Raw genomic sequence first — 27605 nt, 5'->3', positions numbered from 1 at the left:
TTTTATGTTTTGAGGTAGTGGTGACAGGATTTGCAGTGAATAACATCAGTAAAACCCCGCCCACTTTACTGTAGAAGTGGGCGGGGTTTAAGAGAATTCCCCAACATTCTAGAGTGCTACCAGCCTCGTGTGTTGCACTTTGGGAAATAGCCATTTTTGCTTTTACATCTAACCAGGCACAAGAACAAATCACTGATAAAAGGGCATATATAACAAAAGGTCAAGTCCTATATTTCCATCAAGGGAATTTTAATGGAAACATTCACATGCCTGTGTTACTCTGTATTCTTGACATGATCAATACATATTCCATTTAAGAGATATAATGCAACTCACAATCACCTTTACAAGCATTTGTAATCAATGGCATAAGGGGGACATTAATTAATTTTTTAAATTTAATATTTTATGATTTGGGACTTAGAAGTCATTAAAAATCCTTCTGAGGGGAATATATATATAAGATTGGAGAGCGATAAAGTGGAGAGAATATAGCCTGTAACATTGCAGTTAGGCGCTGATTAGCTGGTACTTTATCTCTCTCCACTTTATCTCAACCCTTCAGGCCATCGTTCCAGGCTCAAGTGCAGATTTTTGACAAAGGGAGATTTTAGCCATCCCACGAAAGGGGAACTAGCATCAGTGGTGTTCAATGCAGCATTACTGCAGTTTATCTGAAAGTTATTATCTGCAATCAGGATGCCTAGTCTAAAAGGGGGATTCTGGGTACATGCAATCCCTCCCTGCTTGCCTTTGAATACCTTACTATAGCATGTACCCTTAAATAGCTGTACATCATTCTTTATCCTGAATATATCTTTTAAATGAATACATACCAGAGCAAGGTGACACGATTCACAGTATTGTTTCCCCACCATGATGATGAGATTTGCACTAATAATCATCATCATCATCATCATAAGACGAAGAAGAAGGTGTACTTTTTTTGTACTCCCAATAGGGAGTGCTTTACATTTGGCAAAAAATAAATAAATAAATAAATAAATAAACATAATAATTAATAGCGTACAGAAAATTAGGTTTTGGGGTTGTATTTTTCTTCTAGACTCTAAAGGGACATTAGTGAAACGCGTGAGTAAGCAGGTATTGAGTCTGTGCGTGAATAATTCTAGAGTGGAGGTCTCTTGCAATGTGCGAAGAAGAGAGTTCCATAAAGTTGGAGCCACAAATCTAAAAGCTCTACCCCCAGATTAATAAAGGGAGATTCTAGGTTTCTGTTAATAGCCCTTCACCTACAGATCACAGTAAGCAAGTGGGGCAGAGAGGAATCAGAAGCTGCTTCAGGTATCTGGGATCCATGTCATGTAGGGCTCTGATAGTCAGTCAGCCAATCAGGAAATAAAATGGCCGTCTTACAGGCAGCTAGTGGAGGGAGTAGACCAAAGAATGGGTGTTACAATATGTGGCAGGAACAGGGCTGGTTAGGTAACAGTCTGGCTGCTACATCCTGCACCAGCTGTAAGTGGCGCAGTTATTTTGCTGGGATACCAAGGTAGAGGGCATTGCAGTAGCCTAGATGTGATGACACAAATGCATGTATGACTTTAGGCAGATCTTCTCAGGGAATTGCAGTAAGTGCTTGATTCTGGCTATATTTATACACATAAAGGAATGAGGGTTTGATCATGGCTCACATCTGGGGCGGGATGTAGTGCCACTCGAGTTTGGCGGCCGTGCAAGATGCGGCTCGAGTTCGGATGTTTTTTTTAAAGGGGCAATAACTTAGAAGGCATGGTTTTGTCTTGTAAGTAATTGCCACTTTAAAAAAAAAGTCAGAGTTCGGCCAGCATCCCACATGGCCGGTGAACTCGGGCAGCTCTACATCCCGCTTTTGATGTTTATGTCTCAATCTACAACCCAGGACAACACCAAGATTTGGCACAAGGTCAGTGTAACACTACTCTGAAGTCTTGTCCTTTGATTGTGAGCTCCTATCATAAGGAACACTGTTTTATTAGGACTGAGTTGCAGCCAACTGGCACTCATCTATTGCTGGAGCTCAGCGAGACATTCAAGATTGGTATTAGGTTCTCAGCACCCGGCCAGTACCTATGAATTATGTCATTAAGGCCAGCTGTGTCCACTTCATTTGGAAAATAATGCAAGAAGGTGGTCTACTTGCCCAGGAGACTAGAAAAGCTCCCTTGAAGTTTGTGAGTCTCCTAGACATCCCAGGAGAGTACGTTAGTATGGTAATTTTGGTATTAATTGGTAAATGGATTATCTAAGTTTTAGGATATGTTTGTACCTCACATTTAGAGCCTTTGTGACTTTCACAGTTTTGCATTGCATTGGTTAAAATAAATAGTATGGTGCCTTTGTGCAGTGCCGTAATTAGACATTTTAGCGCTGTGTGCAAGAAACAGCATTGTCGCCCCCCAGAGTTAAAATCGGGACAGTGCGCACAAAAGGCATGCGCCAAAAATTCAGGGGTGTGGCTTCATGAGGAAGGGGCGTGGCCACATAATAGTACCAATTTACATTACAACACAGTAGTAGTGCCATTTGTACACATTGCGCCAGGTAGAGTCCCTTATACATGTCACGCCAGGTAGAGCACATTATACACATTATGCCAGGTAGAGACCTTGGGGGTCATTCCGAGTTGTTCGCTTGCTGCCATTTTTCGCAGTGCAGCGAACAGGTTACTACTGTGCATGCGTATGCACCGCAATGCGCAGGCGCATTGTTCGGGTACAAAGCGTATCGATGCTGTGCGATGGATTTAATGAAGAATCCATTCGCTCAGCCGATCGCAAGGAGATTGACAGGAAGAGGGCGTTTGTGGGTGTCAACTGACCGTTTTCAGGGAGTGTTTGGAAAAATGCAGGCGTGTCCAAGCGTTTGCAGGGCGGGTGTCTGACGTCAATTCTGGGACCGGACAGGCTGAAGTGATCGCAAGGGCTGAGTAACTCCAGAGCTACTTAGAAACTGCGAAAAACTTTTTCGGCCCGCTCGGCTGCACACACGTTTGCACACTTGCAAAGCGAAAATACACTCCCCCATGGGCGGCGACTATGCGTTTGCATGGCTGTCAAAAGTAGCTAGCGAGTGATCAACTCGGAATAACCCCCCTTATGCACATTACGCCAGGTAGAGCCCCTTACATGCATGTATAATCAAGGAGCTACTAACCCTCCCCTTCCCATATCATCTACATCCCAGTTCTTCCACTCACGTGATTCTAACATTATACTATGGTACAGCCTCTGAACTGTGTTAGATACCTCTCTTGCTTGCTTTTAATTCACTTAAGGTTTGCTGTGCTGTCACTAATGCATGGAATGTTTGATAAAGAATGTAAGCTCTGATGGTGGACACCTTTAATATTTATTTATTTTTTCTGGGGTGGTGGTGGGGGGAGTGTTTGGAAGGGGCAGAGGGGTTTTCATGTTTTGTGTTCCCCTGTTATGACTGGTTAAACTTGAATGCAGGTAATAAGGTTTTGAGAAGAAAAAACAGTTGTTCAGTCCAGGAGTGTAAATGCTGGCTAGTTATAGAGCAGCCATACCAAGTCCCCAGCACTCCTACATGCAGCACTTTGATGAACATGGGGGGTCATTCCGAGTTGTTCGCTCGTTATTTTTTTTTTGCAACGGAGCGATTAGTCGCTAATGCGCATGCGCAATGTCCGCAGTGCGACTGCGCCAAGTAAATTTGCTATGCAGTTAGGTATTTTACTCACGGCATTACAAGGTTTTTTCTTCGTTCTGGTGATCGTAATGTGATTGACAGGAAGTGGGTGTTTCTGGGCGGAAACTGGCCGTTTTATGGGTGTGTGTGAAAAAACGCTACCGTTTCTGGGAAAAACGCGGGAGTGGCTGGAGAAACGGAAGAGTGTCTGGGCGAACGCTGGGTGTGTTTGTGACGTCAAACCAGGAACGACAAGCACTGAACTGATCGCAGATGCCGAGTAAGTCTGGAGCTACTCAGAAACTGCTAAGAAGTGTCTATTCGCAATTCTGCTAATCTTTCGTTCGCAATTGTGATAAGCTAAGATTCACTCCCAGTAGGCGGCGGCTTAGCGTGTGCAAAGCTGCTAAAAGCAGCTTGCGAGCGAACAACTCGGAATGACCCCCATGGTTACTTACCTTTTTGATCATCTCTCACGCTGGTACTCGATGCTTCCATGACCCGAAGGTGGCCCAGCTGGTGAGTTGTGGGTGATGCGCTGCTGATCCCTTCCTGACTTGTTTCTTTCATTTCTCCTAATCACTTTTTTCTGTATTCCCTCCACTATTACCTTCTTCTTTCTTTAACATGGTCTGTCCCTGTCACCGCACTCTCCTTCCCTGTGCAACCCTGCTGTTCACCTCTGCAGACCAGGCCATTAGCAGTGTTTTTTCCTTCTCATATAGCCGGGTCTGCTGGAACCACTCCACAATCTTTCGCTTCCGTGGCTGCCCTACTAAACTAGCTGGTGGGGGCGCCATGAGTTGAGCAGGCTGCGGTGTGGTCATCCACTCACACTGCAATCATTCTTCCTCCCATCTGCCAGGCCGCTCGGCAGCAGCGCGGGACCTGGGAGAAAGGGAGTGGGTCACGAACTGGGTGGGTCAGGAGGTGTGGAAGAGGCGTTTGCTGTGTGTGCACCAGGCAGCTAGTGTATGGGACAGGCGGCAGGAGACCCGGGCATTGGTGAGGCTGATCGCATCTTTCTTCCACTGCTTTGTAGGTCCCGACGGGCATCAGGAGTCCATGGCGATGCTGTGCAGCTCTCCACTTCCTGGTTGCGGACCCGGCAAATAGACATTACGGCGGCGGCCGGTTCTACCCCCAGGCAACCTGCGCTGTGTGCAGAGCACACTCCGCATACAGCTAGTTACGGCCCTGCCTTTGTGCATCCTCAAGAATACCCCTTTTTTAATGACATATAAGGCTTTCATTTGTATATATTGATTTAATAGCTTTTTTTATTTGAAGTGCATCATATATGGAGAAACAGGTAAAATAGCATGGAAATTATACTTTTTCATATTCTTATCTCTCTTGTACAAAAATCTAAGATAGAAGCTTTGTTGGTCGTCCATCACAATCACAGTACAAATTTAGTTTTCATTTCTCTGAATGAAGCATGGCGTTCTCTTTTTGGTGTTTATTTTGCTCTGGCAAAACCAACCCGATTGCTGTCTCGGTCAAAGACTGTGTAGTACCGGCCAATGAAGACATCCCCAAGGATCCACAAGGGTCCGGCAGGCGGAGGTATATCCAAACCCATGAATCCGCTAATACATACGGTCTTCCCCATATTTGATATCTGTATGGAAGAGAATAATAGCATCAACATACTATATTGGGGAAACTCAAATGAACTGTACTCTGGTGACTCAGAAGAAGAGATGAGCATCATAGATCAAGAGAATTATGGAGATTATAATCTGTTCTGGATTATTTTTTTTAAAAGTTATTAACCAGTATTTACGGATTAATTTCAATTACCTATTAACTTCAACATGTGGTGCAATTGCTGGAAATCCCATTGAAATGTATAGGCCATTAAAATTAAAATGGACCAATGAATAGGTCCACAGCATTGTTAGTTGTTCTTTCATACATTTTAAGGTTTCAATTACTGTTTATTGGTGTGGGCTCAATGCATGGAACCTTCTGGTTTCCCTTCAAGATAAGGCAGTTATAAGTGGTAAGCTGCTTGTCAATGGCTAGCACCAAATGAGAGTTCAGGTGCTCCCTGCTTTCATCATTTAGTGGTGGGCAGCATTAGTTTGTGGTGGGATACTTTTTTCTGAAAATCCTTTTTTATACCTCTCTCAGATTACATATAACAAAAGTCTTAACGGAGTGTTTGAGTAGTCGCCTTCAATTAAAGTTTAATATAAAATCAAGTATATGATTATTTTCATGTATATGATTGGTACAATTAGTAGAGGTCTTTAGGACCCTAACAAGTATACTGTGGCCCCTGAAATGTTACCTAATCACTTCCAGGTTGCCAATCTCATTAATTACCCTGGCCATCCACTGCCCAGAGGAAGTAAAGATGTCTAGTGCGTGTTGCCCCTCAGCCCTCACCCATAAAGTGACCTTTCACTTGATTTTCCTTTGGCCAACTCCTCTCCACCTCAGCCTACTGTACCTTGTGGTAAATTCTGCCCAGCCCTGGTACTAAAACAGAAAAATGTAGAATCTGAAGTAGTAGTGGAACTTTAACATATAGACAGGACTTCCTAAACTCTCCCACCGCTTCTAACCAAGAGCAGCAGAGATCTTGACATGTCCTAGAGGCAGCAACCACCTCATACCGGTAACTAGAGACAGGAAGCATATGGACCAAGATACAGTGCCCGAGGTTGTGGGTCCCAGTATTCTCCGCCATTTCAGCGTCTATGCTTGTCTGGCACCCAGAGGTGAACGCTTCCATTGCCACCAGGAAGTTATGCCACTAATTTGAAGCACAACTACAGAAAGCTGACAGGTTTCCACTACAACAGGCAAATGATGAGCATTTAGCCCCACTGCTGAAGAGGAATATCCTGCTATACAGGGGAAATCCAGATATAGTGCAGAAGAGTTAATAAAAAAAATAAAAAAAAGACTAATACATACTGTAATTATGACTGCTGCCAAGAGCACCATGATAGAGATGAACTGAAAAATATTCCCAATTTAAAGAAGTTTATCATGTTTAATATATTGCTAAATGAGTGGAGTCAAGGGGCCAGATCAAACTATACTGGAGCCATTGGGGTGACATCATTTTATTGACTTTTACCTTTATCCCAACACCTAGAGTCCTACAAAAAGCTCTTCAGTGCAGGACTAGTATTCTATAGCATACTGGTCTACTCTACTGTGAGCTCCTGCATTTGGGAAGTTCACCCGGCTCATGAAAGAGTAGATCAGCCTGTTTAAGTAAGCAGAGCTGGATTGTGATGATGCGATTAGCCGTGCATTGCGTCATCATGGTAAGTCTGAGCATCACAGCATTATGTCATACGTACAATGCTTCGATGATGTGATTCATGGAGCCACAGCTGGTTTGCACTATGGCCCTCATTCCGAGTTGATCGCTCGCTAGCTGCTTTTAGCAGCAGTGCAAACGCTAAGCCACCGCCCTCAGGGAGTGTATCTAAGGTTAGCAGAAGTGCGAACGAAAGGTTAGCAGAACTATGCTGACATTTTTTCAAGCAGTTTCAGAGTGGCTGCAGACCTACTCCTTCCTTGCGATCACTTCAGTCTGTTTAGTTCCTGCTTTGACGTCACAAACACGTCCTGCGTTCGGCCAGCCACTCTCCCGTTTCCCCAGGCACGTCTGCGCTTTTACCTGACACGCCTGCGTTTTTTAGCACACTCCCGGAAAATGGTCAGTTACCTCCCAGAAACACCCACTTCCTGTCAATCACTCACCGATCAACAGAGCGACGGAAAAGAGTCGCTCGGCCTTGTGTAAAACTGCATAGTTTTTTGTGAAAGTACGTCGCGCATGCGCACTGCGGCCCGTACGCATGCGCAGAAATGCCAATTTTTAGCCTGAACGCTGCGCTGCGACCAACGGCAGCTAGCAATCAACTCGGAATGACCCCCTATGACAGGCAGGCTCCAAACACTACAGGTTTCCTTGTTATAGTGTGACTGGCCCGTACATCTACCCTGGTGCTGGCTTCCACTTCAGTAGGGAAACTTCATGTTCATTCTGTAAGTGTGAACCAGCATGGCTATTGGTATTTTTTGTTCCCAGGGAGTAGAGATGGCTACTGACTCACTGTCTCAACACAGTGACTCGAATCATCAGGAAGTATGAATGATTCGAGTCACTCACTGTTTAATGAGTCGAGACAGCTGCAGCAGCCTCTCTCAGCCAGAGGGAGGAAACTCAGTGTGTCCTTCAGTCAGTGTGTTCTGCTGAGTGTCTTTAGCTGTGATTGGCCAGAGGCTATACCAGGTGACACCCAGTGGGAGGGGGGAGGGAGCAGTCACGACTCACCAGTCAGTGAGTGCTGTGCCTGAGTCATGTCATGAATCATGATTCATCCTGAGTCTGCCAGTGAGTTGAGACAGTTGTACACTGTGTAGACTCAGTGACTCAGCGGATGGATCTGATTCATGCAGCATAAGCCTGCAGGAGGTGGAGCCCCTGTGGTACAGGGCTCTCAGCTCAGTGTTCTCAACTCACTGTTCCTGCTCAATGTGATTGTGGGTGGCAAACTCCCTGGAGGCTAGATAGTGGATAATATAATAAATCCAAGCCCACCTAAAATTATCTAATTAGCAAAGTATGCAAAGTAAAAAAAAAATGTTTTTATTTGGTTTAGTTACAGACTGAATGATGTGTTTCATGGCTGTTAAGCTTTCTCTCCTCAGCCAGAAGTAATGTGCATATTCTGTAACTAGTGTGCAATAAGTGGTTATTAATAATATATCAACATAACACTGAATCTATGTTATTATATTATTAATAATCAGTGCATAAACAGCTGCCTCCCCCAGATACACTGCACAATCACTGCAGCTGAATAACTCCCTCCATGAGTCCAGCACTGGCAACTCACTGATTCATGTGCAGTCTCTGCAATACATTAACTACAAATGAGTCATGACTCATGTGCCGAGACACTGACTCGAGACACTTCACTGAACTGAGTCATGTGTCTCAACTCAGTTCAGTGAATCACTTTGCCCATGACTACCAGGGAGTCATGTTCGCCTTTAAATCTATTTGTTTATTCTTTTTTTTTATTTTTTTGCTGAATTGTCTAAGTTCTGTCAATGGGGTTTCCAGTGTAATGTGACATCTGGTGGTAGAAACTGGGTACTGCATGTAAAAAAAATTGGGGGGGGAACTGCATGTTAAGTGATGCAATGTGTTTCCATAGTGCCCCCCAGCGCATTACATGAATATCAGTGTGATGCACAAGGTGTCCTTTTAACGCTTGTTATATATGCAAAGCAGGACAGAGTTGATTACACTGTTTTTCACAGTAAGGGATACATTTTACCTTATTATACATTTTATTATTATTATTATTATTATTAAATAAAATAATAATAATTATTATTACATTTTATTTATAGGGCGCCACAAGTGTTTCACAGCGCCGTACAAAGGACAGTACAGGGAGACAATACTTAGCATTACAGTAAATAAATAACAAATATAGAGTACAGGTAACAAAGAGCACCACAATTCTCAAAACATAGGGGGTAATTCCAAGTTGATCGCAGCAGGAAATTTTTTAGCAGTTGGGCAAAACCATGTGCACTGCAGGGGAGGCAGATATAACATGTGCAGAAAGAGTTAGATTTGGGTGGGTTATTTTATATCTGTGCAGGGTAAATACTGGCTGCTTTATTTTTACACTGCAAATTAGATTGCAGATTGAACACACCACACCCAAATCTAACTCTCTCTGCACATGTTATATCTGCCTCCCCTGCAGTGCACATGGTTTTGCCCCACTGCTAAAAAAATTTCCTGCTGCGATCAACTTGGAATTACCCCCATAATACATTTAAGAGAAAAGCAAATGGAGCACTCACCAGTCTTTGCATAGGTGTAGATATCAAATTTGAAATTTTATTTCTCCAGACAGCATAGATAGCACAGCATGACTGTTTGCTACAGTCCAATAACTTTGAAAAAAGCCCAAGCCCAAACGTTTTCGGCCATATCCAGACCGTCATCAGGGGACACAGGAAACATCAGAGAGCTGTCACTTCATATTTAGCACATCAGCAGCCTAACTGACCATGCCTCACCGGCTCCCTAAATACCCATTATTCAAAAAACGCGCCAAAATTGCGTCATTATGTGGGCGGAGTCAGCCCAGTATATTCGTAATTATACATATGAACAACCCAATATTAATATAAATGGATATTAATGCAGATCACCCATTTCATATTAGTATCAACAATCCACAACCAGAGTCTCAATATTATAAAAATACCTGAGCAAAGATCGTAATGGTTGCATAGCAACCACTACCCAGCCGCCCCATCTCTGTCAGCCGCCAATCGGGACCTAAACGGAAGTGACGTATCGGACTGGTCGCCTAGCAACCTTCCGAGCGTCACTCCACAGATGACATGATGCTGACAACCGCCGGAACGGAAATGACGTCTCGGACTGGTTGCCAAGCAACCTCCCGGGCGTCACACCACGGCCAATAGATGACATTCTAAATCACTGGTTGCCGGGTGACCCTCCGAGCGGCTCACCGCATATATTACCTATGGTTGCCACGCAACCAGGCATAGACAGGCGGAACTACAATCGCCTGCTGACAGGGAAAACCACTTTGTATAAGGACATATTTAAAACAATATGGGACAGAAATTATATATATATATAAAAAAAGGGAATCCAAATACTAATTTTATGGATTTTTTTGGATGATCAATAGGGTTGTTCAACTAAACAAAGATGTGGGCAATAAGGAGCCAATGAGGTGTGGGTAATACTCTATCATGACAAACACCAACATACAACATGAATACATAAACATGAGTACATATATGCATGCGTCTAAAACACATGCATATATGAACATCAATTAAAAGTGTATTTAATTAACACTTTTCAGTGCACTGGTCTAAAGGGCAAAAGCCCCACTTCTTTATCTAAGGAAAATCCCAAGGTGATTATTCTCATTTAGTCCATTGGGAGCTAGAGTTCCCAATCTAAAAATCCATCTTGCCTCCAATTTTCTCAATATAAGGGCACGGTCTCCGCCCCTCTCGGGTTCCGGGACCCAATCAATTATACGACACCTAAGTGCTGAGCCCTGATGTCCCGCTTTTAAGAAGTGCTGTGCCACCGGTTTATCAGATGAACCAGATATAATTGCCTGGTGGATCGAGCTCCTGTGGTTTGCCATTCGTTCTCTGAAGGTGCAGGTCGTCATCCCAACGTATGCCAGGCCACATGGGCATAAAAGCATATAGACTACATGGTTTAACCTGCAGTGAAGCTTATATCTGATGTTAATCACTTTTCCAGTGTGAGGGTGTGGAAAAGAAGTGCCTGGCAGCAGCGAGCGGCACGTCACACAACCAACGCATCTGAAGCAACCTGGCCTCTGAGAGTGCAGCCATGTACTGCTTTCCTTGGCATTAAGACGTCGGGCAGGTTGCATAAGGATCTGCTTCAGGTTTCTACCACGTCTATAAGCCATCATTGGTGGATTCTCCAGAGTACCCTTAAACTTCGGGTCAGATCTAATTAATGGCCAATGCTTTTTCAAGGTTTTGGAGATAACCGGAGACATATCATCATATTGTGTCACAAATATCATCCGGCTCTGTCCCTGGTTACGTTTCTGATGTACCTTACGTTTTGCCTTAATGAGACAGCTCTCCACTGTGGTCTTTGTATATCCCCTTTCGAGGAAACGTTCTTTCATCTCTCTGATTTGAACTTCTGCGGTATCAGGGTTAGTGTTGTTCCGTAAGACCCTCATAAATTGGGAAATAGGGAGGCTTGATTTAAGAGAGGGCGGGTGTTTACTGGTCGCATGCAGGAAGGTGTTTCTATCGGTTTCTTTCCTATACAATGTAGAACCCAGTTCCATTCCATTCCGGAATATAGTCACATCCAAAAAATTGATGGAGTCATACTCACAAACCCCAGTAAAACGAACCGTGGACTCTAAATTGTTAAGTTCATTCAACATAGAATGAAATTCCTCCCTGGTGCCACTCCACAGCAGAAATATGTCATCTATAAATCTCTTGTAATAGGCGATCTTATTGCCAAATTTAGGGTAGATGTTTTTAGACTCATAATCATGCATGAAAATACCAGCATACATCGGGGCCACATTAGACCCCATCGCGGTCCCCGAGCATTGGAGGTAATAATTACCCTGATAAGTGAAATGGTTATATATCAAAATTAACTCAAGTAGCTCCAAAATAAATTCACATGGAAGATGCATGTCACCATGTATGATCATCAATTTTCTAACTGCCTCAATCCCTTCTATATGGGGAATGATAGTATATAAAGATGAAACATCCATGGTTACAAATAGCATATTTTCACTAAGATCTCTAAACGCAAGAATGTTGTCCAAGAAATCGCTCGTATCTCGAAGATAACTCGGGATGTGAGGGATAAGTTCTTGTAAAAAACTATCCACAAAAATAGCTAAGGGCTGCAAAAGGGAACCCCTGGCAGAGATGATAGGCCTGCCAGGGGGGTCCACCAATGACTTGTGGACCTTAGGCAGTGTATAAATCAATGGGCAGATCGGAAACTCCACCTTTAAGTACGAAGCGACCTGTTCAGTGAGCCAACCATTCTGAGTGGCCATATCAATGACCTGGTCTATTCGTCTTTTTATACCTGGCATAGGATTCATGCTACACTTGGTATAAGTTGTCACATCCGTCAGCTGGCGTTTAATTTCTTTGTCATAATCAACTGCATCCTGGATGACAATTGCCCCGCCCTTATCCGCAGGGCGGATCACAATGGTGTCATTGTCCCTCAAGGATTTAAGGGCCTGTCTCTGTTGGAAATTAAGGTTATCAAAAACCCTCTTAACCTTAGATTCCTTGCAATCATGTTCTGTCATCCTCAGGAAAGTACGTATGCTGGCGTTATTAGTCTGTGGATCAAAAAGGCTTGGTTTCAAAAATTGAGAACCTGTCTGTTCAAAACGACCAGTCTCATCTTTGTCCATGAAAAAATCGCGTAGCCTTAACTTCCTCCCAAACTTATAATGATCCACAGCGAAATTAAACTCATCATGCCTAGAAGAAGGCACAAAACTTAATCCCAGGGCCAAGAGAGAACCTTCAGCCTTAGACAAAACATGATTGGATAAATTGAATACACATCCCGATTCTATCTCCTCCTGTTTCTTCCGCCTGGATCCCCCCCTCCGCGGGTGTGGTCTACCTGGTTTCCAGGTGTGCCCGCCCGTCTCCTTCGTGGACCTAAAAAACCACTTGGTGGAAGTGGTGCATTAGGTTCAGAGTCAGATGCAGACTGTGATGTTGATGACTCTAATCCAAATTTATTTCTATATTTCTGTGGACGGTATGTCCTCTGTCTCCTACCTCCACTAGGATTACCAGAAAGCCATCTATACACATTATGTGTAGCATAGTCAGTCGTTACAGTCTGCAGTTTTTTTCTCTTAAAAGAGACCAACTCCTCCCTGTATGTATTTAATTGTGTCTGAATTTTTTCACACCAGTTGTCAGTCTTGTCATTTTTCAGAGTCGTTAAATTAGATTTTTCAAATTTCGTGATTTCATCACGGACCTTCACAAGTTCAATACCGACTTCCTCAATAACTAGGAGGATCAGGTCCAAGGAACATTTATTGAGGACCCCGCACCACTTGCTGCAAAACACAGCATTGGTTCTACCAATGGTTGGCGTATTAGTGATGCGGAATCCTCTAGGAATTCTCTTGGACCTGTGATATTCTGACAAGAACTGACCATGTAATGTCAATTCTGTTTCCCTTCTTTTGAGGCGTATGATTTTATGCATCAAATCAATAGGTTTCTCATCAGGGAGCCTGGTGAATTCAAAGTGGTCAAAATATACCTTTTCGGCATCGTCATCAGTCAGTGATACCAGCTGATTTTCAGCGGCTGATAACAATTCCTCATCAAACAAAACAACCTCAGATTGAGACATTATGTAAAATCAGACTTAACCAAACAAACACAGTCAGGTATTGGAGCTGAGTTAGGGAAGATGAATTCAGAAGAGGAAGGTAAATACAGGAAAACAAAAACATACAGAAAATTAAACATGCATATCTAGAGATAATCCTATTGACATATCCTACTGTGGAATGACACCAAGGAGAAATATAGGACCAGTGCACTGACAAAAAATCAATTAATTAAAAATGACAAAAAAATGTCATATCGGAGTCGACCACTATATGGTCAAAAAACGGCATAATATATTGATCTAATTGTATAAATGTCCACGGGTGCAGACCAAGAAAGCAGTCCACAATCAGGATCCTAATTTCTTTATGTATAGAAGAAGGGCAAGTCGCACTCACGTTTATATCCTCAATACAGCAGCTGGGGTGTCATCCATGGATTCCCTCCAGAGAATCCAATTAAAGAGAAAAGCAAATGGAGCACTCACCAGTCTTTGCATAGGTGTAGATATCAAATTTGAAATTTTATTTCTCCAGACAGCATAGATAGCACAGCATGACTGTTTGCTACAGTCCAATAACTTTGAAAAAAGCCCAAGCCCAAACGTTTTCGGCCATATCCAGACCGTCATCAGGGGACACAGGAAACATCAGAGAGCTGTCACTTCATATTTAGCACATCAGCAGCCTAACTGACCATGCCTCACCGGCTCCCTAAATACCCATTATTCAAAAAACGCGCCAAAATTGCGTCATTATGTGGGCGGAGTCAGCCCAGTATATTCGTAATTATACATATGAACAACCCAATATTAATATAAATGGATATTAATGCAGATCACCCATTTCATATTAGTATCAACAATCCACAACCAGAGTCTCAATATTATAAAAATACCTGAGCAAAGATCGTAATGGTTGCATAGCAACCACTACCCAGCCGCCCCATCTCTGTCAGCCGCCAATCGGGACCTAAACGGAAGTGACGTATCGGACTGGTCGCCTAGCAACCTTCCGAGCGTCACTCCACAGATGACATGATGCTGACAACCGCCGGAACGGAAATGACGTCTCGGACTGGTTGCCAAGCAACCTCCCGGGCGTCACACCACGGCCAATAGATGACATTCTAAATCACTGGTTGCCGGGTGACCCTCCGAGCGGCTCACCGCATATATTACCTATGGTTGCCACGCAACCAGGCATAGACAGGCGGAACTACAATCGCCTGCTGACAGGGAAAACCACTTTGTATAAGGACATATTTAAAACAATATGGGACAGAAATTATATATATATATAAAAAAAAAGGGAATCCAAATACTAATTTTATGGATTTTTTTGGATGATCAATAGGGTTGTTCAACTAAACAAAGATGTGGGCAATAAGGAGCCAATGAGGTGTGGGTAATACTCTATCATGACAAACACCAACATACAACATGAATACATAAACATGAGTACATATATGCATGCGTCTAAAACACATGCATATATGAACATCAATTAAAAGTGTATTTAATTAACACTTTTCAGTGCACTGGTCTAAAGGGCAAAAGCCCCACTTCTTTATCTAAGGAAAATCCCAAGGTGATTATTCTCATTTAGTCCATTGGGAGCTAGAGTTCCCAATCTAAAAATCCATCTTGCCTCCAATTTTCTCAATATAAGGGCACGGTCTCCGCCCCTCTCGGGTTCCGGGACCCAATCAATTATACGACACCTAAGTGCTGAGCCCTGATGTCCCGCTTTTAAGAAGTGCTGTGCCACCGGTTTATCAGATGAACCAGATATAATTGCCTGGTGGATCGAGCTCCTGTGGTTTGCCATTCGTTCTCTGAAGGTGCAGGTCGTCATCCCAACGTATGCCAGGCCACATGGGCATAAAAGCATATAGACTACATGGTTTAACCTGCAGTGAAGCTTATATCTGATGTTAATCACTTTTCCAGTGTGAGGGTGTGGAAAAGAAGTGCCTGGCAGCAGCGAGCGGCACGTCACACAACCAACGCATCTGAAGCAACCTGGCCTCTGAGAGTGCAGCCATGTACTGCTTTCCTTGGCATTAAGACGTCGGGCAGGTTGCATAAGGATCTGCTTCAGGTTTCTACCACGTCTATAAGCCATCATTGGTGGATTCTCCAGAGTACCCTTAAACTTCGGGTCAGATCTAATTAATGGCCAATGCTTTTTCAAGGTTTTGGAGATAACCGGAGACATATCATCATATTGTGTCACAAATATCATCCGGCTCTGTCCCTGGTTACGTTTCTGATGTACCTTACGTTTTGCCTTAATGAGACAGCTCTCCACTGTGGTCTTTGTATATCCCCTTTCGAGGAAACGTTCTTTCATCTCTCTGATTTGAACTTCTGCGGTATCAGGGTTAGTGTTGTTCCGTAAGACCCTCATAAATTGGGAAATAGGGAGGCTTGATTTAAGAGAGGGCGGGTGTTTACTGGTCGCATGCAGGAAGGTGTTTCTATCGGTTTCTTTCCTATACAATGTAGAACCCAGTTCCATTCCATTCCGGAATATAGTCACATCCAAAAAATTGATGGAGTCATACTCACAAACCCCAGTAAAACGAACCGTGGACTCTAAATTGTTAAGTTCATTCAACATAGAATGAAATTCCTCCCTGGTGCCACTCCACAGCAGAAATATGTCATCTATAAATCTCTTGTAATAGGCGATCTTATTGCCAAATTTAGGGTAGATGTTTTTAGACTCATAATCATGCATGAAAATACCAGCATACATCGGGGCCACATTAGACCCCATCGCGGTCCCCGAGCATTGGAGGTAATAATTACCCTGATAAGTGAAATGGTTATATATCAAAATTAACTCAAGTAGCTCCAAAATAAATTCACATGGAAGATGCATGTCACCATGTATGATCATCAATTTTCTAACTGCCTCAATCCCTTCTATATGGGGAATGATAGTATATAAAGATGAAACATCCATGGTTACAAATAGCATATTTTCACTAAGATCTCTAAACGCAAGAATGTTGTCCAAGAAATCGCTCGTATCTCGAAGATAACTCGGGATGTGAGGGATAAGTTCTTGTAAAAAACTATCCACAAAAATAGCTAAGGGCTGCAAAAGGGAACCCCTGGCAGAGATGATAGGCCTGCCAGGGGGGTCCACCAATGACTTGTGGACCTTAGGCAGTGTATAAATCAATGGGCAGATCGGAAACTCCACCTTTAAGTACGAAGCGACCTGTTCAGTGAGCCAACCATTCTGAGTGGCCATATCAATGACCTGGTCTATTCGTCTTTTTATACCTGGCATAGGATTCATGCTACACTTGGTATAAGTTGTCACATCCGTCAGCTGGCGTTTAATTTCTTTGTCATAATCAACTGCATCCTGGATGACAATTGCCCCGCCCTTATCCGCAGGGCGGATCACAATGGTGTCATTGTCCCTCAAGGATTTAAGGGCCTGTCTCTGTTGGAAATTAAGGTTATCAAAAACCCTCTTAACCTTAGATTCCTTGCAATCATGTTCTGTCATCCTCAGGAAAGTACGTATGCTGGCGTTATTAGTCTGTGGATCAAAAAGGCTTGGTTTCAAAAATTGAGAACCTGTCTGTTCAAAACGACCAGTCTCATCTTTGTCCATGAAAAAATCGCGTAGCCTTAACTTCCTCCCAAACTTATAATGATCCACAGCGAAATTAAACTCATCATGCCTAGAAGAAGGCACAAAACTTAATCCCAGGGCCAAGAGAGAACCTTCAGCCTTAGACAAAACATGATTGGATAAATTGAATACAGCCCTTAGCTATTTTTGTGGATAGTTTTTTACAAGAACTTATCCCTCACATCCCGAGTTATCTTCGAGATACGAGCGATTTCTTGGACAACATTCTTGCGTTTAGAGATCTTAGTGAAAATATGCTATTTGTAACCATGGATGTTTCATCTTTATATACTATCATTCCCCATATAGAAGGGATTGAGGCAGTTAGAAAATTGATGATCATACATGGTGACATGCATCTTCCATGTGAATTTATTTTGGAGCTACTTGAGTTAATTTTGATATATAACCATTTCACTTATCAGGGTAATTATTACCTCCAATGCTCGGGGACCGCGATGGGGTCTAATGTGGCCCCGATGTATGCTGGTATTTTCATGCATGATTATGAGTCTAAAAACATCTACCCTAAATTTGGCAATAAGATCGCCTATTACAAGAGATTTATAGATGACATATTTCTGCTGTGGAGTGGCACCAGGGAGGAATTTCATTCTATGTTGAATGAACTTAACAATTTAGAGTCCACGGTTCGTTTTACTGGGGTTTGTGAGTATGACTCCATCAATTTTTTGGATGTGACTATATTCCGGAATGGAATGGAACTGGGTTCTACATTGTATAGGAAAGAAACCGATAGAAACACCTTCCTGCATGCGACCAGTAAACACCCGCCCTCTCTTAAATCAAGCCTCCCTATTTCCCAATTTATGAGGGTCTTACGGAACAACACTAACCCTGATACCGCAGAAGTTCAAATCAGAGAGATGAAAGAACGTTTCCTCGAAAGGGGATATACAAAGACCACAGTGGAGAGCTGTCTCATTAAGGCAAAACGTAAGGTACATCAGAAACGTAACCAGGGACAGAGCCGGATGATATTTGTGACACAATATGATGATATGTCTCCGGTTATCTCCAAAACCTTGAAAAAGCATTGGCCATTAATTAGATCTGACCCGAAGTTTAAGGGTACTCTGGAGAATCCACCAATGATGGCTTATAGACGTGGTAGAAACCTGAAGCAGATCCTTATGCAACCTGCCCGACGTCTTAATGCCAAGGAAAGCAGTACATGGCTGCACTCTCAGAGGCCAGGTTGCTTCAGATGCGTTGGTTGTGTGACGTGCCGCTCGCTGCTGCCAGGCACTTCTTTTCCACACCCTCACACTGGAAAAGTGATTAACATCAGATATAAGCTTCACTGCAGGTTAAACCATGTAGTCTATATGCTTTTATGCCCATGTGGCCTGGCATACGTTGGGATGACGACCTGCACCTTCAGAGAACGAATGGCAAACCACAGGAGCTCGATCCACCAGGCAATTATATCTGGTTCATCTGATAAACCGGTGGCACAGCACTTCTTAAAAGCGGGACATCAGGGCTCAGCACTTAGGTGTCGTATAATTGATTGGGTCCCGGAACCCGAGAGGGGCGGAGACCGTGCCCTTATATTGAGAAAATTGGAGGCAAGATGGATTTTTAGATTGGGAACTCTAGCTCCCAATGGACTAAATGAGAATAATCACCTTGGGATTTTCCTTAGATAAAGAAGTGGGGCTTTTGCCCTTTAGACCAGTGCACTGAAAAGTGTTAATTAATTAAATACACTTTTAATTGATGTTCATATATGCATGTGTTTTAGACGCATGCATATATGTACTCATGTTTATGTATTCATGTTGTATGTTGGTGTTTGTCATGATAGAGTATTACCCACACCTCATTGGCTCCTTATTGCCCACATCTTTGTTTAGTTGAACAACCCTATTGATCATCCAAAAAAATCCATAAAATTAGTATTTGGATTCCCTTTTTTTATATATATATATAATTTCTGTCCCATATTGTTTTAAATATGTCCTTATACAAAGTGGTTTTCCCTGTCAGCAGGCGATTGTAGTTCCGCCTGTCTATGCCTGGTTGCGTGGCAACCATAGGTAATATATGCGGTGAGCCGCTCGGAGGGTCACCCGGCAACCAGTGATTTAGAATGTCATCTATTGGCCGTGGTGTGACGCCCGGGAGGTTGCTTGGCAACCAGTCCGAGACGTCATTTCCGTTCCGGCGGTTGTCAGCATCATGTCATCTGTGGAGTGACGCTCGGAAGGTTGCTAGGCGACCAGTCCGATACGTCACTTCCGTTTAGGTCCCGATTGGCGGCTGACAGAGATGGGGCGGCTGGGTAGTGGTTGCTATGCAACCATTACGATCTTTGCTCAGGTATTTTTATAATATTGAGACTCTGGTTGTGGATTGTTGATACTAATATGAAATGGGTGATCTGCATTAATATCCATTTATATTAATATTGGGTTGTTCATATGTATAATTACGAATATACTGGGCTGACTCCGCCCACATAATGACGCAATTTTGGCGCGTTTTTTGAATAATGGGTATTTAGGGAGCCGGTGAGGCATGGTCAGTTAGGCTGCTGATGTGCTAAATATGAAGTGACAGCTCTCTGATGTTTCCTGTGTCCCCTGATGACGGTCTGGATATGGCCGAAAACGTTTGGGCTTGGGCTTTTTTCAAAGTTATTGGACTGTAGCAAACAGTCATGCTGTGCTATCTATGCTGTCTGGAGAAATAAAATTTCAAATTTGATATCTACACCTATGCAAAGACTGGTGAGTGCTCCATTTGCTTTTCTCTTTAATTGGATTCTCTGGAGGGAATCCATGGATGACACCCCAGCTGCTGTATTGAGGATATAAACGTGAGTGCGACTTGCCCTTCTTCTATACATAAAGAAATTAGGATCCTGATTGTGGACTGCTTTCTTGGTCTGCACCCGTGGACATTTATACAATTAGATCAATATATTATGCCGTTTTTTGACCATATAGTGGTCGACTCCGATATGACATTTTTTTGTCATTTTTAATTAATTGATTTTTTGTCAGTGCACTGGTCCTATATTTCTCCTTGGTGTCATTCCACAGTAGGATATGTCAATAGGATTATCTCTAGATATGCATGTTTAATTTTCTGTATGTTTTTGTTTTCCTGTATTTACCTTCCTCTTCTGAATTCATCTTCCCTAACTCAGCTCCAATACCTGACTGTGTTTGTTTGGTTAAGTCTGATTTTACATAATGTCTCAATCTGAGGTTGTTTTGTTTGATGAGGAATTGTTATCAGCCGCTGAAAATCAGCTGGTATCACTGACTGATGACGATGCCGAAAAGGTATATTTTGACCACTTTGAATTCACCAGGCTCCCTGATGAGAAACCTATTGATTTGATGCATAAAATCATACGCCTCAAAAGAAGGGAAACAGAATTGACATTACATGGTCAGTTCTTGTCAGAATATCACAGGTCCAAGAGAATTCCTAGAGGATTCCGCATCACTAATACGCCAACCATTGGTAGAACCAATGCTGTGTTTTGCAGCAAGTGGTGCGGGGTCCTCAATAAATGTTCCTTGGACCTGATCCTCCTAGTTATTGAGGAAGTCGGTATTGAACTTGTGAAGGTCCGTGATGAAATCACGAAATTTGAAAAATCTAATTTAACGACTCTGAAAAATGACAAGACTGACAACTGGTGTGAAAAAATTCAGACACAATTAAATACATACAGGGAGGAGTTGGTCTCTTTTAAGAGAAAAAAACTGCAGACTGTAACGACTGACTATGCTACACATAATGTGTATAGATGGCTTTCTGGTAATCCTAGTGGAGGTAGGAGACAGAGGACATACCGTCCACAGAAATATAGAAATAAATTTGGATTAGAGTCATCAACATCACAGTCTGCATCTGACTCTGAACCTAATGCACCACTTCCACCAAGTGGTTTTTTAGGTCCACGAAGGAGACGGGCGGGCACACCTGGAAACCAGGTAGACCACACCCGCGGAGGGGGGGATCCAGGCGGAAGAAACAGGAGGAGATAGAATCGGGATGTGTATTCAATTTATCCAATCATGTTTTGTCTAAGGCTGAAGGTTCTCTCTTGGCCCTGGGATTAAGTTTTGTGCCTTCTTCTAGGCATGATGAGTTTAATTTCGCTGTGGATCATTATAAGTTTGGGAGGAAGTTAAGGCTACGCGATTTTTTCATGGACAAAGATGAGACTGGTCGTTTTGAACAGACAGGTTCTCAATTTTTGAAACCAAGCCTTTTTGATCCACAGACTAATAACGCCAGCATACGTACTTTCCTGAGGATGACAGAACATGATTGCAAGGAATCTAAGGTTAAGAGGGTTTTTGATAACCTTAATTTCCAACAGAGACAGGCCCTTAAATCCTTGAGGGACAATGACACCATTGTGATCCGCCCTGCGGATAAGGGCGGGGCAATTGTCATCCAGGATGCAGTTGATTATGACAAAGAAATTAAACGCCAGCTGACGGATGTGACAACTTATACCAAGTGTAGCATGAATCCTATGCCAGGTATAAAAAGACGAATAGACCAGGTCATTGATATGGCCACTCAGAATGGTTGGCTCACTGAACAGGTCGCTTCGTACTTAAAGGTGGAGTTTCCGATCTGCCCATTGATTTATACACTGCCTAAGGTCCACAAGTCATTGGTGGACCCCCCTGGCAGGCCTATCATCTCTGCCAGGGGTTCCCTTTTGCAGCCCTTAGCTATTTTTGTGGATAGTTTTTTACAAGAACTTATCCCTCACATCCCGAGTTATCTTCGAGATACGAGCGATTTCTTGGACAACATTCTTGCGTTTAGAGATCTTAGTGAAAATATGCTATTTGTAACCATGGATGTTTCATCTTTATATACTATCATTCCCCATATAGAAGGGATTGAGGCAGTTAGAAAATTGATGATCATACATGGTGACATGCATCTTCCATGTGAATTTATTTTGGAGCTACTTGAGTTAATTTTGATATATAACCATTTCACTTATCAGGGTAATTATTACCTCCAATGCTCGGGGACCGCGATGGGGTCTAATGTGGCCCCGATGTATGCTGGTATTTTCATGCATGATTATGAGTCTAAAAACATCTACCCTAAATTTGGCAATAAGATCGCCTATTACAAGAGATTTATAGATGACATATTTCTGCTGTGGAGTGGCACCAGGGAGGAATTTCATTCTATGTTGAATGAACTTAACAATTTAGAGTCCACGGTTCGTTTTACTGGGGTTTGTGAGTATGACTCCATCAATTTTTTGGATGTGACTATATTCCGGAATGGAATGGAACTGGGTTCTACATTGTATAGGAAAGAAACCGATAGAAACACCTTCCTGCATGCGACCAGTAAACACCCGCCCTCTCTTAAATCAAGCCTCCCTATTTCCCAATTTATGAGGGTCTTACGGAACAACACTAACCCTGATACCGCAGAAGTTCAAATCAGAGAGATGAAAGAACGTTTCCTCGAAAGGGGATATACAAAGACCACAGTGGAGAGCTGTCTCATTAAGGCAAAACGTAAGGTACATCAGAAACGTAACCAGGGACAGAGCCGGATGATATTTGTGACACAATATGATGATATGTCTCCGGTTATCTCCAAAACCTTGAAAAAGCATTGGCCATTAATTAGATCTGACCCGAAGTTTAAGGGTACTCTGGAGAATCCACCAATGATGGCTTATAGACGTGGTAGAAACCTGAAGCAGATCCTTATGCAACCTGCCCGACGTCTTAATGCCAAGGAAAGCAGTACATGGCTGCACTCTCAGAGGCCAGGTTGCTTCAGATGCGTTGGTTGTGTGACGTGCCGCTCGCTGCTGCCAGGCACTTCTTTTCCACACCCTCACACTGGAAAAGTGATTAACATCAGATATAAGCTTCACTGCAGGTTAAACCATGTAGTCTATATGCTTTTATGCCCATGTGGCCTGGCATACGTTGGGATGACGACCTGCACCTTCAGAGAACGAATGGCAAACCACAGGAGCTCGATCCACCAGGCAATTATATCTGGTTCATCTGATAAACCGGTGGCACAGCACTTCTTAAAAGCGGGACATCAGGGCTCAGCACTTAGGTGTCGTATAATTGATTGGGTCCCGGAACCCGAGAGGGGCGGAGACCGTGCCCTTATATTGAGAAAATTGGAGGCAAGATGGATTTTTAGATTGGGAACTCTAGCTCCCAATGGACTAAATGAGAATAATCACCTTGGGATTTTCCTTAGATAAAGAAGTGGGGCTTTTGCCCTTTAGACCAGTGCACTGAAAAGTGTTAATTAAATACACTTTTAATTGATGTTCATATATGCATGTGTTTTAGACGCATGCATATATGTACTCATGTTTATGTATTCATGTTGTATGTTGGTGTTTGTCATGATAGAGTATTACCCACACCTCATTGGCTCCTTATTGCCCACATCTTTGTTTAGTTGAACAACCCTATTGATCATCCAAAAAAATCCATAAAATTAGTATTTGGATTCCCTTTTTTTATATATATATATAATTTCTGTCCCATATTGTTTTAAATATGTCCTTATACAAAGTGGTTTTCCCTGTCAGCAGGCGATTGTAGTTCCGCCTGTCTATGCCTGGTTGCGTGGCAACCATAGGTAATATATGCGGTGAGCCGCTCGGAGGGTCACCCGGCAACCAGTGATTTAGAATGTCATCTATTGGCCGTGGTGTGACGCCCGGGAGGTTGCTTGGCAACCAGTCCGAGACGTCATTTCCGTTCCGGCGGTTGTCAGCATCATGTCATCTGTGGAGTGACGCTCGGAAGGTTGCTAGGCGACCAGTCCGATACGTCACTTCCGTTTAGGTCCCGATTGGCGGCTGACAGAGATGGGGCGGCTGGGTAGTGGTTGCTATGCAACCATTACGATCTTTGCTCAGGTATTTTTATAATATTGAGACTCTGGTTGTGGATTGTTGATACTAATATGAAATGGGTGATCTGCATTAATATCCATTTATATTAATATTGGGTTGTTCATATGTATAATTACGAATATACTGGGCTGACTCCGCCCACATAATGACGCAATTTTGGCGCGTTTTTTGAATAATGGGTATTTAGGGAGCCGGTGAGGCATGGTCAGTTAGGCTGCTGATGTGCTAAATATGAAGTGACAGCTCTCTGATGTTTCCTGTGTCCCCTGATGACGGTCTGGATATGGCCGAAAACGTTTGGGCTTGGGCTTTTTTCAAAGTTATTGGACTGTAGCAAACAGTCATGCTGTGCTATCTATGCTGTCTGGAGAAATAAAATTTCAAATTTGATATCTACACCTATGCAAAGACTGGTGAGTGCTCCATTTGCTTTTCTCTTTAATTGGATTCTCTGGAGGGAATCCATGGATGACACCCCAGCTGCTGTATTGAGGATATAAACGTGAGTGCGACTTGCCCTTCTTCTATACATAATACATTTAAGATGTACGTAGTGAGGGAGTGATCATCGTACTACTAGGAGCTGGTGGCCATAGATGGAGATGAGCCTTTACCAGCAGGAGAAAAAGTGGGTATAGATGGTCGCTGAGTAGGGGAGAGCTGCGAGTGAAATGTGTCGAGAAGAGGGCTTAGATAACAAGAGGAAATAGGGCCCTGCTCTGAAGAGCTAATAATCTAGTGGGAAGGGCGACAGACGACATTAGGTGCAAGCAAGCGGGAGGTAACCTGATGGCAGTATGTAAGCAAAGCAGAGATGTTCAAGGCATGAGGCAGGGGGATGGAGTAGCAGCCTCAGGACTAGGTTATGCATCGGGAGGGTATGCTTTGATAAATAGGTGGGTTTTTAGTGCCCGTTTGAAGCTTTGCAAGGTCAGGGAGAGTCTAATGGAGCAGCGGGGAGTGCGTTCCACTGAAGGGGTGCAGCACGGGTAAAATCTTGAACTCCAGCATGGGAAGCAGTGACCAGGACAGAGGAGAGGCGACGGTCATTGGCCGACCGTAGGGGTCAGGAGGGAGTATGAAGGGAGAGGAGGTTGGAGATGTATGGAGCAGTGGAATTAGAGATGGCCTTGTATGTGTGTGAGGGTGAGGAGTTTGAAAAGGATTCAGATGTGGAGCGGCGGGAGAGTAATAATAATAATAATTATTATGCAATCTATTAACACACATTGGGGGTAATTCCAAGTTGATCGCAGCAGGATTTCTGATAGCAGTTGGGCAAAACCATGTGCACTGCAGGGGAGGCAGATATAACATGTGCAGAAAGAGTTAGATTTGGTTGGGTTATTTTATTTCTGTGCAGGGTAAATACTGGCTGCTTTATTTTTACACTGCAAATTAGATTGCAGATTGAACACACCCCACCCAAATCTAACTCTCTCTGCACATGTTATATCTGCCTCCCCTGCAGTGCACATGGTTTTGCCCAATTGCTAACAAAAATCCTGCTGCGATCAACTTGGAATTACCCCCATAGTTCATACTAAAATAAAAAAAAGCCCCATCTTTATTATTACCTTTTATTTTTTGAAATGACAGAAAGGAAAGAGATGATATGTTTTTCCCCTTTTAGCCCTCTGTCAAAGGAACCAAATATATTATGCCATTTCTATAATGGACGACTTGTAATATGCAGTGTGTTCTTACCTTCAGCACGTATTCGGCCCCTGTTAGGTTGTACTGTACACCACCCAGGCTGAATGAGATGTTGGGCAGTGATTCGATCTTGTTGCAGCTAATAATATACTAACGGAAACAAAAGAGGCAAATAATAAGATGTTATAATCATTTATGTGTGAATTACTGGTGTACCCTGTTCCATCAGTTTATTCGCAATTAAAGCGCCAGGTGTAGCTTTGAAATAACAACAATGTTCTTTGGGTGAACTTGCACACTGTATCATGTAGCTCAGTGGTTCTGAAACTGGGCGCTGCAGGGCTGCCATGGGTTGGTGGTCCAGAATTTGTTATGGTCAATGTGATAGGCAAAACCAATGCTGGTGGCAGGGGCATTTTAACAGAAGTGGGGCTCCGTGTGCAGACTCCAGATGGGCCCCCTCCTCTTCACAGCACAGTAGACGCTGGCATTGTGCGAGAGTCTACTGCGCATGCACAGGTCTCCGGAAATACGGCGCACGGCATGTTCCAGAGACTAAAACCCCATTGCGCATGCGTGGTGGACATTTTGCCGGCATTTTTTTTACCACCACTGCAGCTCCGTTGCTTCACTCTCAAAAAGGTAAGTAAAGGTTCCAGATCGTGCACTCTATAAATACATTGTTCCTCTACTAGATGGTCAGGTATTTGGTATATCAGGACCTTGGACTGGTGGCTGGTCACACCTCTTAAACGTGGGCCCCTACCTCTACGTACCCCTGGAGGACCCTTCATCCCCCAGTCTGGCACTGATACCAGCCCTGCAGAATCCACTTCTTGTTTATGATTTGTGTTCCGCCCTATTATTGATGCAAGCAGATCAGGGTTTGGGGCACTCTGCTCCGCCATGGCTCTTTCGTACTAATCTTTCTTCCTCATTTGTTTCCATTGTGTTGAGTACTGTACTGGGTTTACTCTGTTGTTCTCAAATCTCAGTGCTTGATGTTTTATATATATCGATTCATGTAAGATACAAATGTAACCAGCGCTCTACTTATCCAGATATTTGGAGGGTGGCAGTAATACGTGATGGATTCATATATCGATTCATATTACTGTATTTTCCAGTAACCATTCTAGTGTTCTCCTTTATTACGTGTTACCGTTATCTTATATCACTGGCATTCTGCTTTTAGGGTTGAGTAGAATGCAAGAGTGTAATTATGTAGAGTTTTGAGAATTGTCTGATTTTTTACAGTACGATGTCTTGTCAAACTGAATATAGAGCTGGTCATTTGGTGATCAGACTGGATATGACCACACATCTGGCTGTTTGTGAACAGCATTTACCTTAAGGGCGAAGATTATTTGCTCTTACATTCTTTTAGATTTTACATCAATGGATGACTGTGACCACGCCAATAGGCTGAAACAGTGTAGTTGCTCCATACCTATGGTCCAGTAAAGTAACACAGCAGCAGTGACTAACATAACTGCCTGTCGTATATTACCTCGCCGTTGAAGAATGGAAATGCTCCTATAGCCTTGTGGAGTGCACTGATTTCTGCACTGGGTCCAGTAATCAGAGAAGTCCCAGTGTCTACAATTGCTTGGCAGCCTCCTTTGCAGAGAGATAGTTGGCTGCCGACTGTGACTCTATGGAGAGAGAGAGGAGCAATTGACAAAATGTAAACGTTCTCTTTGGTAACTGAGCTCTAAAGTCTTTTTTCCCTGTAGAGCTTA

The 27605-nt window shown here is 43.1% G+C and overlaps 1 protein-coding gene across 3 annotated transcripts in view; it reads right to left on the bottom strand.

Annotated features, from left to right (window-relative positions):
• Positions 1-4916: 4916 nt before the first annotated feature.
• Positions 4917-27605, bottom strand: part of LOC134966074 (cathepsin D-like) — a 71725-nt gene continuing 49036 nt past the window's right edge. For all 3 annotated transcript variants that reach the window (XM_063942540.1, XM_063942542.1, XM_063942541.1), the window contains exons 7-9: positions 27374-27518; positions 25915-26013; positions 4917-5278 (exon numbers count right to left, since the gene is read on the bottom strand). In XM_063942540.1, the coding sequence (XP_063798610.1) occupies positions 5117-5278; positions 25915-26013; positions 27374-27518 (406 nt within the window). In that variant the 3' untranslated portion in view covers positions 4917-5116. The remainder of the gene's footprint in view (positions 5279-25914; positions 26014-27373; positions 27519-27605) is intronic.

Source organism: Pseudophryne corroboree, chromosome 10 (genome assembly GCF_028390025.1).
Source record: "Pseudophryne corroboree isolate aPseCor3 chromosome 10, aPseCor3.hap2, whole genome shotgun sequence".
Classification (NCBI taxonomy): domain Eukaryota; kingdom Metazoa; phylum Chordata; class Amphibia; order Anura; family Myobatrachidae; genus Pseudophryne; species Pseudophryne corroboree.
This window is presented reverse-complemented; position numbering and strand designations above follow the sequence as displayed.